At 42.9% G+C, this 14,762-nt stretch overlaps 1 protein-coding gene and 1 non-coding gene across 2 annotated transcripts in view; both read left to right on the top strand.

The window, feature by feature from the left end:
- PRDM15 (PR domain containing 15) overlaps window positions 1-14,762 on the top strand; it is a 60,623-nt gene that overhangs the window by 4,909 nt on the left and 40,952 nt on the right. Inside the window, exons 2-8 of the mRNA XM_015413768.1 lie at window positions 572-665; window positions 2,422-2,575; window positions 3,439-3,700; window positions 4,877-4,963; window positions 6,408-6,632; window positions 11,582-11,717; window positions 13,380-13,558. Coding sequence (XP_015269254.1) covers window positions 572-665; window positions 2,422-2,575; window positions 3,439-3,700; window positions 4,877-4,963; window positions 6,408-6,632; window positions 11,582-11,717; window positions 13,380-13,558 — 1,137 coding nt within the window. The remainder of the gene's footprint in view (window positions 1-571; window positions 666-2,421; window positions 2,576-3,438; window positions 3,701-4,876; window positions 4,964-6,407; window positions 6,633-11,581; window positions 11,718-13,379; window positions 13,559-14,762) is intronic.
- Window positions 924-995, top strand: TRNAT-GGU. The gene has a single exon. It is a non-coding gene; the product is annotated as a tRNA-Thr (tRNA).

Below are 14,762 nucleotides of genomic sequence, written 5' to 3'. Positions count from 1 at the left end.
ACAATTTTCTCCTGACAATGCATGTCTCTTCTTTGGATCCTGATCTATGTGATGTCTCTTGATTGTTGTAAAATAACATCTTTTCTAGACAGTAGCTAGATGTAACATGAAGTAAGGTAGACACTTGCTGGGGATGTTTGCAGAATAATGAAATACTACAATTATATACATGTGTGTTTTAAGATGAGAGTTCTTCCAGTTTTTAGGCACGTAGATCAGTTCATAAGGAATAATTTTCATGTGTTTCTGCTCCTTGTTCTAGGCATCTTTACTCAGTTGCTAAAAGTATTTTTGAAACATAAGTTTGTATGAATTTTTATTGTTTTATCATGTGTTGTGAGCCTCCTTGAGCCTGCTTGCAGGATAGGGTGGGATATAAATAAATAAATAAGTTTTTTGGAAATGTTATCATTGAGATGAAGTGAAATGTAATCTTGTTTCAACTGGGTATGTAACTACTGGCTTTTGGAATATTGCAGAAGGTGGAATTAGTTGGATAGGCTTGAATGTCCTCCCTGGCTACTTACTGAGAAAGTTAGTCCAAGCTGGTCTTTGTCTTCTCTGCCTCCAGGGTGTGAAGACTGTAGTCAGTATCATGATTCAGAATGTCCAGAACTGGGGCCGGTAGTGACTGTCAAAGACTCCTTTGTATTAAGTAGAGCAAGGTAAGTTGAACTGCAAACTCTGTTGCTTTTTAAAGCAAATGAAGCCAGAGCTGCAAAAAAGAATTCACTGAACTTTTGGTTTTCCTTTTTTTGCTGCATTTCAAATTAGAAATGTGCCTGATCTTGGAGACTTCACATGTACCCTGTTCTGACTGACTGCTAAAACAATTCTAAACTACTGCTGGAAGTTTTCCCACTCTGGCATAATTCAGTACCAGGAAGGCAATGAAGATGGCTCTGCAGTAGAGAATAATTGGAGGGGGTGTGGCTCAGTGGTAGAGCCTCTGCTTGGTATGCCGAAGGTCCCAGGTTCAATCCCTGGCACCTCCAGTGAAAAGGACCAGGCAGTAGGTGATGGGAGGGACCTCTGCCTGAGACCCTGGAGAGCAGCTGCCAATCTGAGCAGACAATAATGACCTTGATGGACCTTCAGTATAAGGCAGCTTCATGTGTTCATGTGTTCAGTTGGGTCAGTCAGGATAGAAATTCATGGCTAGATGTCCCTTTAGGCTTCACATTGTATCTGGGCTAGAGCAGGGGTGGATTGGCCATTAAGGCCACCTGGGGACATTGTGGTGGGCCAGTGCCCCTGCTGGGACTGTCCCAACCCGAGAGTGGCCCTTTAGGAAGTGGGCAGGAGCCACTGCTGCTGCAAGCCGGCAGCACCCATGAAGAAGAAGAAGAAGAGTTGGTTTTATACTCCGCCCTTCACTACGTGAAGGAGTCTTGGGGTGGCTTACAATCTCCTTCCCTTCCTTGCCCCACAGCAGACACCCTGTGAGGTAGGTGGGGCTGAGAGAGCTCCGAGAGAGCTGTGACTTACCCAAGGTCACGCAGCTGTCTTCACGTGGAGGAGTGGGGAATCAAACCTGGTTCTCCCAGATTAGAATCCCCCGTTCAGCCAATGCCGAAACCACCTACAGAAAGACAGCTTTCCTTCTTTAGTCACTGGAGGTGTTAATGAAACTGTCAAGACAGATGATTGAGAAGGTGAATATTTGCTTACTAAGTATGCTTACTGTCCTTGGTTATACTCATTTGAATCGTTACTGTATATTGTTTGCAAAGTGGTTTGCAGTCTGTCTGTCTTCACAGCGGGCATGTGCAAAGTCATTATATAATTTGAGACTCACTGCGGCTTCAGATTTTGAATTTACTGCGCAGAAAATGTTTTAGTGTGGGGAAGACATATTTATATATATATACATAATTTCTAAACTGAAGTGTTTTGGTGGTGGAAAGTGCCATCAAATCACAGCTGATTTATAGTGACCCTATAGGGTTTTCAAGGCAAGAAATGTTCAGGGCTGGCTTGCCGTTCCCTGCCTCTGTGTCACGACCCTGGTATTCCTTGGCCGTCTCCCATCCAAATACTATCCAGGGCTGATCCTGCTTGGCTTCTGAGATCAGACAAGCCTGGGCTTTCCAGGTCAGGTTTTACATATAAGAAAATCATTTTTAAAGAACATTTGAAGTGAAGCTGAAAGATGTCAGTATCAGTAGAAGAGTTTCATGGCTTGTCCACACTGGTGTTCATACCATATAAAAGTGCAGAAAGGTTAACTTCTTGTTCCATCAGTGTGGGAGGGTGATTTGAAACTTTTGCATTTTGCACTTGCTAATAAATAGCTATTTTTGACATTACTGTGTTGAGGGGTGAGGCTGAGTTCATCCTTCTGTGGATGCTGGCGGACTTGTACCAGACACGGCTCATTTCTGGCGTACTCTTGACTTGTCCAAAATACTCACTTTTTAGGTCATCGCTTCCCTCCAATTTGGAGATCAGACAACTTGAAGATGGGACTGAAGGTGTTTTTGCAGTGACTCAGATGGTCAAACGTACCCAGTTTGGCCCTTTTGAATCCAAAAGAGTTGCCAAACTGGAAAAGGAGTCAGCCTTTCCATTGAAGGTACCATGTATCCAAGCTTAAGTTGTCTGTCTGTCTGTCTGTCTGTCTGTTTGTCACAGTTTTATCCTGCTCTTCCTCAAAATAGGTTAGACATAGAAGTGTGATAAGCTCTCTCTCCCTTCCTCTCTCCCTCCCTCTCTCCTTCTCTCCCCCTCTATACATACATACATACATACATGCATGCATGCAGACATACATACATATGGGGGGGGGAGAGAAAGAGAAGGAGGGAGGGGATTTTGGAAACGTCGTATGGTGGGACTCAGTAGGAACAGGAATCCAGAAGGTCCAATACACAGCTTTGTGGCAGACACTTGTAGGAAAAATGAGATTCTCATAGCCTGAAGAGGTTCTGTTACATCAAAGACAGATGATTGAGTCAGAAGCTATCGTCATCATGGGAACTGGTTTCTAGTGATTTATTCCTTGTGTCACAACAATAATAGCTGAATGCTGGGACCACATAGGCAGGGCACAGTCTAGTAACTGAAATGAAGAAGAAGAGATTGGATTTATACCCCGCCCTTCACTACCCAAGGGAGTCTCAGAGCGGCTTACAAACTCCTTTCCCTTCCCCTCCCCACAACAGACACCCTGTGAGGTAGGTGGGGCTGAGAGAGCTCTGACAGAAACTGCTCTTTTTCAAGGACAGCTTCTTATCAGAACTACAGCTTGCCCAAGGTCATCCAGCCAGGTGCAAGTGGAGGAGTGGGGAATCAAACCCGGTTCTCCCAGATTAGAGTCCACGCACTTAACCACTACACCAAACACTGTAAATGCATTCTTGTATATGGTGGTATTATTAGATGTGATCATTAGGATCAAGTTTATATTCAGTATCTATCTCACTGGGTGTGCCTCAGGTTTTTCAGAAGGATGAGCCTCCAGTATATTTTGATACCTCTAATGAAGATGATTGTAACTGGATGATGATGGTGAGACCAGCCACCCAGTATGAACACCAGAACCTGACTGCCTTCCAGCATGATAATGAGATTTACTTCACTACTTCCCGGGATATCCCTCCAGGAACTGAATTAAGAGTATGGTATGCAGCTTTCTACGCCAAAAAAATGGAAAAACCTGTTCTAAAGCAGGTTGCTAACATTGCCAATGGTACGTGTGGTTGGATTTACTGTGTTAATGTATATAGTACAGTTCTGTGTACATAGTACTAGCCTAAGCAGCTAGAAGTTTCAACTATCTCCCAGTCCTTTTAGACAAAAGGTTGTAATAGGTGGCTTTGTGGCTTATTTCTCTGTATTCAAATATTACTAGCATATTGTAAACTCTAGTTAGAAAAAGTATATGCCTTCTATTAAGATCTCTCAAATTATAATGTGCATTGTATGAGAGGTATCTGGAACGTTCTCAGCCTAAGTAGAACAGAATTAGGGGTATGTGTGCAGTATTCTATTCCCTCCCTGTCCCTCCAAATGAAAAACCCGCCTCTGAAGCAGGCTACTATCATTTTTTCTGGTGGTTCTAGTGGAAGTGCAAGAAGAATAATTTATTTTTAAAATTTTCCATCTTTTAAGGTTAATATATCAGAGGCATTTTATTTGATTTTTTTCCCCCTCAAGGTGGGGGACGACGACTTTTTCAGAACTCCCTCATATATCAGTGTAGCCCATGTTACCAACCCATGTGGTATCTCACTGATGTAATAGGTGGGAGAAAAAGTAATAGAAATATTCTCTCTGTAATAGATGTGTGCTTAGTTGTGATGGAGTGTGATCAAGAAGGAAACAAAACTACTTCAAAGCCTTCTGACACATGTGTCTTTTCTGTCAAGAAAGTCAAGAAATCCCGATTCCATGAGGCCGATCTTACAGGTATGGAAATCTTCATTCTGTATCTGCTATGTGGTGGTGAGTGTCGATGCCTTGGCAGACAATGATTAGAGTGCACCTGTGATGAGGCAGCTGTCAAATCTGATAGTATTTGTGATGGTGCTGGGTGGAGTAAATTAGTGGATTTAAACTTATAACCCCAGTTTTGAGAAAATAGTCACTTCCCAAAATACAGCTTCATTTTGAATTCACACAGTTTTATCAGTACCCATTTCCATCGTCATATCAGAGTACAATCCTAAAGGGAGACACACCCTTTGAATCCCATGGAAACCAGTGGGCTTTACTGCAGAGGTCGCTCTACTTAGGTTTGCTCTGTCAGTGTTCCAAAAATCTTAATATTTTAATACTGTATGTGTCCATAAAGATACTGAGGACTTTTCCATTTTGTGTTTTTGCGAATGCTAAATGTTCATTTTTGTTTGCTATAATCTAGAGAGCACTATAGAAAGTAGTGGGCCTCTTGAAACAGAGTCCAACCAGTGGACTTGTAAAGTATGCTCAACAACTTTCCAAGAACCTCATCTGCTGACAGGTAAGGGAAGGACTCTTCAACTTCTGCAGTTGTGTAAATGCTCTGTTGATGGCATGGAATCTTAGCTGTTGTGTGTGGGTTATGCTGCTGTTTGTAAGACTGCATTTGAAAGATGAATGAGGAAGCCATTGCTTTGCATGTGCCCTGGACCATTCAGAGAACTTTGGATCAGTGTTCTGCTTTGTCTCCACCTTGTGTCTGTGTTTCCATATGGTCCTTAACTTCCTGACATTCTACTGATCCTTGTAAAACAAAAAGTAGCAAAAAATCCTAACAGATACCCCCCAAAACACAAATATGAACTACACTTTATGTATGAATATGTATGAAATATGAAAATTATTCTTAAAAGATTAAATAAAGTGGGCAAGATAAAGTTGAACAGAATGAGTAATTACTTGGTTAAAAATATTGCTGATCCAAAATACAATTGAAAGCATGACAGTTTGTTCTGATTTTTTTATGTGTAATGCAAAAGTAGCCGTTTTCTGGATAACCTGTTTAGTGATTTTTAGAAAACAGAAAATTCAGTTTTCTGCAAACTGGACCAAAACTCCTGCCTCATCAGTTATTTATGGAAAAATCTTTTTCTCGTGCTCTCTTTTTCTCGTACAGGATGGGAAAACAAACAAGGTAGTAAATGCTTGATTCCCCCTTATTCACAGGAACAGTGCTGCTAATTATACACAGTCTTTCCATAAAAACACAGCTTGCATTGATGGAAATCTCAAAAGGTGTAAGCTCTTCTCAAAAGGAACTTGACTGAACATTCTTCCATGCCATCTTGATACTTATTAATGTTTTGCCAAGGAGCAATCCAATCTGAAGCTATGGATAATAAATGGCACTGAGCATGCATTTCCTTCAGTCAACTGAAATGAAGCATTCACTATACTCAGGTCATGGGAATAATACGAGCAATGTTAATAAAATAAAAGAACTTGCAAAGAACTGGACCCTACACATTGCATTTTACATTTAGAAACCTTTTCTGGAATGGCCAGGAGTTGTCAGAAATAATCCAATCATTTCAGTCTCTTCCAGAATTGTAACTGGAGTTCACAAATCTCCCTAATTGCAAATTGTATTCCTAAAAGCATGAGAATGTGTATTGGTAAAAATCTTCTGGAATGCAATAGAAAAATTGTGTACCCTGTGCAACATTGGCCAATTTGGTCAACAGTGGATTGAGGATCCTGAGAACTATACTAGCCTTTAGAAGTTAAGGCTATCTTTAATTCGAAACACAACCTTACTTGCAACTTTGCAAAGCTGAAGATGTTTCTGGATGGCAGTCTCCCCCTCCCCCCCAAGGCATTATCAAGTATTGATTTTGTTGCATTTTTGTGTCAGATGCTGTGGAATCCTGGCTTTAGGAAGAATCCAATTTTTAAAAGCTCACAGATCTTCCTGTCAGTCATATCGTTTTGGTCTTTCCTTGCAGAACATCTGCTGAGTCACTTGGAACAAACCAAAGGACCTCCTCAGGGCAATCAAAACGATGCACTTCCAGAGAAGGCTGTGGAGGCTCATCCTTCCAATCAGCCTGTAATCTGTGAAAGCACCAACATCAATGTGGATATGAAAAGAAAACCCCAACGGGGCAGGAAGCCAAAAGTAGCAAAGGCAGAAACTCAACTTGTGATTGTGGATGATAAAGACCATTCTGGTGAGACCTACAAGTTATTAAAAGTAGCCAACAGTGGCCTTTCATTTAATACCTAATGACAGAATTATATTCTGGTGGATATTCCTCAGTTTTCACATCCCTCTGTGCTGCAGAGTTGGTTTCTCTGCTGCAGGTCTGTTTCCTCTGTAAGACATATGTTGTACATATGAATTATGGAACACATTAGTGTTTTTGATTTATAACTGCAGTTTTTACATGCAAGGAGTGTCTTTTTAATGGACATAGAAATTAAACTGGAAATAAGAAATATTTTACACTTTCAGCCAGTATCTCCTCCCACTGCCAGTTGATAACATATTTTCACAAATGTGTTGCCTCTCTTTTCACCTGGGTTATCTAGCATCATTTATAAATTACCTTACAGACAAAAATGGATGTCAGTAAGACATCTTCTTTCTTTGGCTATTTTACATTACTTGTACTTACCTTTTTATATCTTTGCCATCTGTATTAATCAAATGTCAACAATTTAGGCACTGTTTCCATTTGACGTGTCATTCTTCAGTCATCCCCAAAAATCTCTGTAATTGACTATATAGCTAGGGATGGGCATGAACCCATAAATGAACCCTGGTTCGAGCACGAATCACGTTAGTTTGTGGTTTGTGAACCAGGGGTTCATGAAAATGTATCTCCCATGATCTGCCCATGAACCTCCATGTTTTTCATGGAGGCTTGTGAGGTTCATGGGAGACACATTCTTGCAGGCTCCAAAGGCATTTAAATACCTTTGGTGCTTACTTCCGGGTCCAGTGGCCCAACCAGAAGTGAGTGTTGGGCATTTAAATGCCATTGGAGCTCACCACCAGCCCATGGCCCAACCCGAGGCCTTTATAGGCCTTTGGAGCTCACTCTGGAAGCTCAGTTCTGGTTGGGGCCACAGCTCGCATAAGCTCCAAAACATTGGCCCCACAAACTTCCGAAAGCACAAACCAGTTCATGCATTGGAGAAGTTTGTGGAAGTTTGTGGTTTGTGGTTCATGAAAATCTCGAACCTCCACAAACCTCCATTTTTTCTGATTTGTGTCCACCTTTCTATATAGCTTTATCCATGTCCATTGAAGTCAAGGCACCAAATCATTTTAACAGAGCAGTCCTAAGCAGAATTACAGCCTTCTAAATCCACTGAAGTTAATGAATGGTATAGTTCTGGTTAGCATTGCACTATAAATAATCTTTGGCTTAATCAGGGTTTTTTTACCTGAAGCCCCAGTGTCACGCACGGTCTGAACTTACATTACTGTAATGTCTTGGGATCCAGTGCTCCCCCAGTAGTAAAGTCAAAAGATATAGGAAAAAGAATTTAAACAGCAATGACTGCAGCCGCAGAGTCCCCAGCAGTACCATTGCCACTCACTAATTACATTACTTCCCTTCCTCGGCCGTGACGACCTGGCTACAGTGATCCATGCGACGGTCACCTTGAGGTTAGACTACTGTAACGCTCTCTACATGGGGCTGCCTTTGGGGCAGATCCGGAAGCTGCAGCTAGTGCAGAATGCGGCGGCCAGGCTGATGATGGGTCTCCCCAAGTGGGAGCACATCCAGCCTGGACTGAAAGCGCTGCACTGGCTGCCAGTAGCATACCGAATCTGCTTCAGAGTGCTGGTACTTAACTTTAAAGCCCTACATGGCCAGGGTCCAACCTACCTGAGGGACCGCCTTTCCCCGTATATTCCCCAAGAGCACTTTGGTCCGGGGCACAACATCGCCTGGTGGTTCCAGGCCCCTGGGAGGCAAGGCTCACTGCGACTAGGACCAGATCCTTTTCAGTGGCAGCCCCTACCTGGTGGAACGAGCTCCCGGAGGAGATCAGGGCCCTGCAGGACCTTATGCAGTTCCGGAGGGCCTGTAAGGTGCTCTTCCGCCATGCTTTCACATAGGGGCCGTCACTACCACCACCACCAATGCGGTGGATAACATCGGGGTTAAGGATGGCCCGGGAAGATCTGCCACTATTTCTGTGTGACTGATACTACTGGATTTACCTGGTTGGGATAGGCAATAGGATAGCATCATCCCTGGAGAACTGTCTGTCTTCCATCTGGCATGTATCTGGAGACCATCTTGTCTAATTGAGTACAATTGTTATTAATGTTTTTTTTTGCTTTGCCCCTTGTCAGCTGCCCTGAGCCCACTCTGTGGGGAGGGCGGGGTATAAATCTCAATAAATAAATACTTCTGGTGATAGCTGTGCACTGCTTTTGTGTATGGCAGGCACCTGTCAGCAAGCAGCAATGCCCAGATTATGAGAGGCAACCTCTTCCTCACTTGCCAACATACACATGGCACAAATTTTCTGCCTGAAGGCATTGCATGTTTTGACTCAAAATGGTAGATGAGAAGTACCTTTTGCCTGCAGCTGGCATATAAATATCCTGGTAGTCCAAGCTAAGACAGCACCCTTTCTGCCAGGTAAATATAAGGAGGGAAGTAATAATGTTATATACCCATTTGACACATCTCCCTCCAAACATAAACTCACAGTCTGGCAACTGTTAAGTGCCTCTGCCTCAAAGGACAAGGTGCTAGCTCACCAAGTTAGACAGTAAGCAGCTGGTGCCTTCAGGCAAGAGTTTGAAAACCTGCATCAGAGGGTGAAACAAATGCTGTCCTAACCACAGGACACAACCAACTTCATAGCCATATGGGGAAGTGTGTACAGAGAATGTGTCCCTTTCTTCTGCCCCTTTGCAGCATAAGGGTTCAAGTCCTAATGGGGGTACAGTGCTTTTTTAGTAAGTGAGGAGCTATTCATGCAAAAAGAATGGAAGCTGCAACACCAAGCAACACAGTAAAGTGCCTCCTGGCACTGTGGGAAGGCAAAGTATGACAGGGAAAAGAAGAGTGAGGTTTGAGTCCCAACCCCCCACCCCTGGGAAATAGCAGCACAACCTCTGCAAGATTCTGGCTGGCAAATGTAGAATAGTCAGGTGTAAAGCTCATGATGGAGCTTTTGAAGTCTTTCAGGAGGCAGCATGTACCATGTACTCCCCCCCCCCCCATGCACAAAATGATCCCAGCTATAGGACCTGGTGCAGAAGGGCTATTTTGCAGTGCTGTAGTTTACTGGATATAACTGGCTTAGCACACAAGAGATTGCAGGTTCAGTCTGCCTACTGAGCCCCTGCTATTTCCCTCTTTATTTTGGCCAACCCTACCTTTTGCTTATTAATTTGTTGCTCCTTGCCCCAGCAGGCCACATTCTCCATCTCCTCCACTTCAAGCAGGCTATAAGTTTGAACCTTGACTGCCATTCTAATGTATTTGAAAAAGTGTGCATGCACACGAAAGCTCATACCTTGAATAAACCTTTGTTGGTCTTAAAGGTGCCACTGGACTCTACATTTGTTGTATTGCTTCAGACCAACACGGCTGACCAACTGGATCTAACTGCATAGCTTATTTCACTAGCCATAACCAGGAGAGGTGTGAGCTGCTGGGAGTTGCTCCCTTGCCCTACTGTTCAGGTAGCCAGAGCCTGGAGAAGCTGCAGGTGGGGTGATGAATAGCTCCAGCCTGATGTCCTAGTGCAGGTCTCATTCTAAAGAGCCCTATGATGAGTGAATGCAAGGAGAGGAGAAACTCGTAGCTGCCACACAGGGACATGCTATGAAACAGACATAAGGAGGGAGTTCTGAAAGCAATAAAGAGGAAAGGGGTTTCCATTTTTTAAAATTCCAACGAGCTACTTTGCCTTTGAAAGCTGATTGACAGATAACAGAACAGCAGGTGCAGTCCATACATGTCAGGAATAACTACACCTTTCATGTAACTGACTACACAGCACATTTCAGAGGCACAAGCATTGCACTAGAACAAGAGAGCTGATGGCCCTACAGCTAGACAGCTAGATACACACTGCTGCTGGCTGAGGCCTCACATATGGGCTACATTGCAGTCAGAGACAGGAACATCTTTGCCTCTGCAGCTGTTTGGGGGGGCTGCGTGGAAGAGAGAGCCAAGAGGCAGTACAGAGTAATGGCCAGTGGTTGCAATAGGTAGCAGTGAGGCTCAGGCAAGTGGGAAGGGAAGGGGAAGAAATGAGGGAGTGATTGGGCTGGGTGCTCTTGCACGCTAAGCCATGAAAGTGTAATTACATCTTGTAAATAGTAGGTTAAGATTATGAGCATGACAGCTGATAGACTCCTTAAAATTTACTGTGGTATATTTCTTGCTCTCGTCCATCTACTTGGATTCAGTTATTTATGCAGATGATTCACCTGCGTAGATTTTGTCCAGAATATTTTATTGGTCTGGAATCATTGGTTGCCACAATGGAATTTTTAAAAGGAACAAGAGATATGTTTCTCTATAAGGATCTGGCTCTACTGGCAGCAGTGAGAGTATCACAATGATATAAGATGTTTAATCTGAAGTAGGGAGTGGGGAATGGCTTGATAGGTCACCGTAGCCTTCACTTTATTTAAGCTGTGGTGCTTTGCTTCTACCAGGCTGGATGAGCATTGCCTTTTTATGCAATATGGCTAGTGGGAATATGGCAGTGGGAGACATAATCCATTATTAATCTGACTACCAAACAACAAAAATAGCTAGGTTTATAGTTCTCCTTTCTATTTTAAGGAATTATGTAAACTGGACAGACCAGCAGAAATTGGAGTGACTGTTGGCAAAGAGCAGTAAAGATATTATGCATATTTTGTCTACCTGTCTGCTGGCAGTTATGAAATGCAGATGAAAATGTATCAGTTAGCGTGTTGTGGATTGAAGTGAGCAAATAACCCCTTTGCTCTTTTATTTTCATGAAGGATTATTGATTCTTATACTGCTTTTCGGTTTTGCTTTTTTGTGTTGTTTGTCTTATCTGCACATTTTTTAATGGCCAAACTTATAAATGTGTTCTTGTCTGTAATGATGGTACTTAAAAGTGACAATTCACTTTTTTTTATAATGAATTCAATTAAAAGAGGATCATGTTGCTGAAATTATAACGGAGATCCCACCTGATGAGGCGGCTCTTCCTTCTGCTGAAGAAGAAAGGATCATGGATCTGGTTTTAGGGAAGCTACCCAGTACTGGAAACAGTATGAATTCCATAACAAAGTAAGTTCCTCTGAAAACAGGGATGGTAAATGGTGAACATTCTTCCACCATACACTAGTTTTCATTTTAATATGAAAGAGGACTAGAAGCTGCTCATGTGGGACAAAAGATAAGGGGATGTATACTGACATTCTGCCCAGCAAAGCAAAAAAAAAACAAAGGCTCTTCTTTTGGAGGAAGGCTCTTTGCACTGGAGAAAGTCTTTGGACATAGCTGAGTGCAGTGGTAGGATATAACCCTATAGCTCTGGCCATCTTGAATAAGATTCAGTATGAGAGAATTCATTACAAAATTGGAAAATAACCAGGGGTCATTTCGTAGAAAAAGAGCTAGGGGAACTCATTAGCATAACTCATTAGCATATGCCACACCCCCTGACATCAGGGGCCCGGCGGTGGACCTGCAAGGCCAGCGGGAGTGCGAGGAAGGCCCTCCCTGGCCCCAGGCAGGCAGGGGTGGGGAAAGGCGGGGAGGAAGCAACTTACCCTCCCTCTTCTGCCTCCTCCTGGCTGAATGAGGGCTGGAAGCGGGGTGGCCGGAAGCAGGGGGTGGGGCTTCATCATGTGCCCCACCCCCCTGCACCTCACCTGGGGGAATTGTGTTCCCCCGCGTTCCCCCCCGAAATGACCTCTGAAAATAACTACTAAAATTCTGGTCTGTGAAATGGCATAATCACGCTGAAACTTCATAGCCTGATGAGAGTAATTGGTTTTATTTTATATCATTCCTATATCATAATTTTCCATTTAACCTTAATTAAAAATAGGCTATAGGTATTTCCTGATTGCTGACTTTCATGTTACCATATTTGTAAATAAGACATCCCATGCAGATGACTTCCAGATGATTGGCAGAAGAAAGTAGGGCCTGATCTAGGAACTCTGGGGCCCTTCAGTTTCTCTCCAAAATGACACTTCTGGCAAGATTCAGGTCTATTAGTGACTTCAAGGCCAACAAGATTTCTAGGATATAAGATTTTAAGAGTCAAAGCTCCCTTCATCAGATACCTGACAAAGGGCACATTGACTCTCAAAAGCTTATACCTTGGAAATCTTGTTGGGCTCCAAGCTACTATTGGACTCAAATTGTGCTCTTCTACTGCAAACCAATGTGGCTGCCCACCTGGCACTTCTGGCTGTAATCCATAAGTGGGGTTAGAGACGTATAGAGGGTTTGCATATGATAGACCCTGGTTTCAATCAGCGTTCAATCACGAGTACTTTTTTTTTTTTAAGTGTATGGCTTATTTGTATCTTTTTTCTATTACATTTTGTGTTGTTTGTTGTGTTGTTTTTAATTTAGTTTTAAGTAGGGCATAAATTTTTTTGACAAATTTATACGTAAAGCTCACTGGGTAGGTTCCTGTTTGTGAGAAATGCTCCATGCTGATTATATTACTAGTAGGGCACATTTGGGGACCGTTTGTTCAAAAGGAAAGATAGCACCTCTAAGGGTTTCCCATGTGGGAAGAGCTTTTGACATGGGGATGCTTTCAAAGAAGTTAATTCCTCCACTTGAGTGTTGAAGTATTACACTTTAGTGAGAGGACTATACCAGCATGCTGCATCAGCTTTGGAAATGATTTGTGGTATCTGTCTCCCAAGGCATTCCTTTCACAGCATGGTTGAACCTTTTTGTTGTGACTTCTTTCCAATCTGGCAGGTATCCTCATCATCAAAGCTCTATGTCCCTCAAGAGAAGTTTAATCCTCTCTAGCAGACACGGGATACGGCGAAAACTGATCAAGCAGCTTGGAGAACACAAGCGGGTATATCAGTGTAACATCTGCAGTAAGATGTTCCAGAACAGCAGCAATCTCAGCAGGCACATCCGGTCTCACGGTGGGTTCAAGCTGGTTTTCTTTTGGGACCTTCCACAGCCACTTGTGGCAGCAGATCTATAACCTAGCGGACAAAAGTAAAACAAAATTCAGTGATAGTTGAAATATTAGTTAGGTGGACCTACTGCGATTTTTAGCATTCAGATTACTGGTAAAGAGAGTTTGCCAAAGTTCTAAGAGAATTTCCTATTATTTGAGATGAAGAAATTGGTTGTCTTTTCCTGGAAACTGTATATCATTTGTTGAATTATTTTAATTGACTTATGATCTGATAGTTGATGCCGATGCATGTTTATAAAAATGCTGAACTATGTATATGTAGATATCAATGAGTTAGTCTAGTTATCCCTAGATTTTTATAATTATTTAACAACAACAAATTTTTTTAAATGAAATGTATAAACCAAAATTGGATCAGAACAGTTGACTAAGAGCTTTTCTAATTAATAATGCAAAATGTGATGGTGTGCGTTTGTTATGTCTTCCATCCATTTCTGTTTCAGGGGTATAGGATTCAAACATCATGTCAGGGTCAGGCTGATTCAGTTCTTTCCTTTCCCTAGCTAGTACACACTGGACAATATGTTTGAAGAAGCTAATGTCAAGCAACATAACCTCTCCAACCATTTGGTGTTTCAAAAAATCAGGCTTTCAGCAACTTTTAAAAACAAAATTATCCTTGTTGGCTATGTACTCTCCTCCTGTGCCAACATAGTGCCGCAGTGTTCAGCAACTACTAATAATTTTTTGAAGGTAGGGTTGTTCTGTTTTGCTCCATTGTTTCGGGAACCTGAGTAACTGATGGCAGTAATATTTATTATTTATTTGTTTTATTTACAAAATTTGTATCCTGCCTTTCTGCCTCATCAAGGCCATCAAGGTGGCTAACAGTTAAAACTACAAGCTGTGGCTGGTTGGCTTAGGTTGAGTCGGTTGAAATTGAATCCGACGAAGACAGAGGTCCTGTGCCTGAGTCAGGGCAGTGCAAAGGTAGGGATCCCATTCCCAACCTTCAATGGTTCCAGGGCCGGCTCGAAGTGCTTCTGCGCCCTAGGCAGGCACAGATGCCAACCTCCTGGTGGGGCCTGAAGACCCTTTGGCTGCCGCCGCCTCTCCCCCCAGGGGGGAGGGCGGGTGAGCTGTGGCTCGGGGGCGAGGCCGGGCGACACAGAGGGGCGGAGCTGCGCAGGCGGCGGCATGGCTGG

The sequence above is a fragment of the Gekko japonicus genome, unplaced genomic scaffold (assembly GCF_001447785.1).
Source record: "Gekko japonicus isolate JY-2015 unplaced genomic scaffold, Gekko_japonicus_V1.1 scaffold803, whole genome shotgun sequence".
NCBI lineage: Eukaryota > Metazoa > Chordata > Lepidosauria > Squamata > Gekkonidae > Gekko > Gekko japonicus.
Note: the sequence above shows the minus strand (reverse complement) of the source record. Positions and strands in the feature narration are given on the sequence as shown.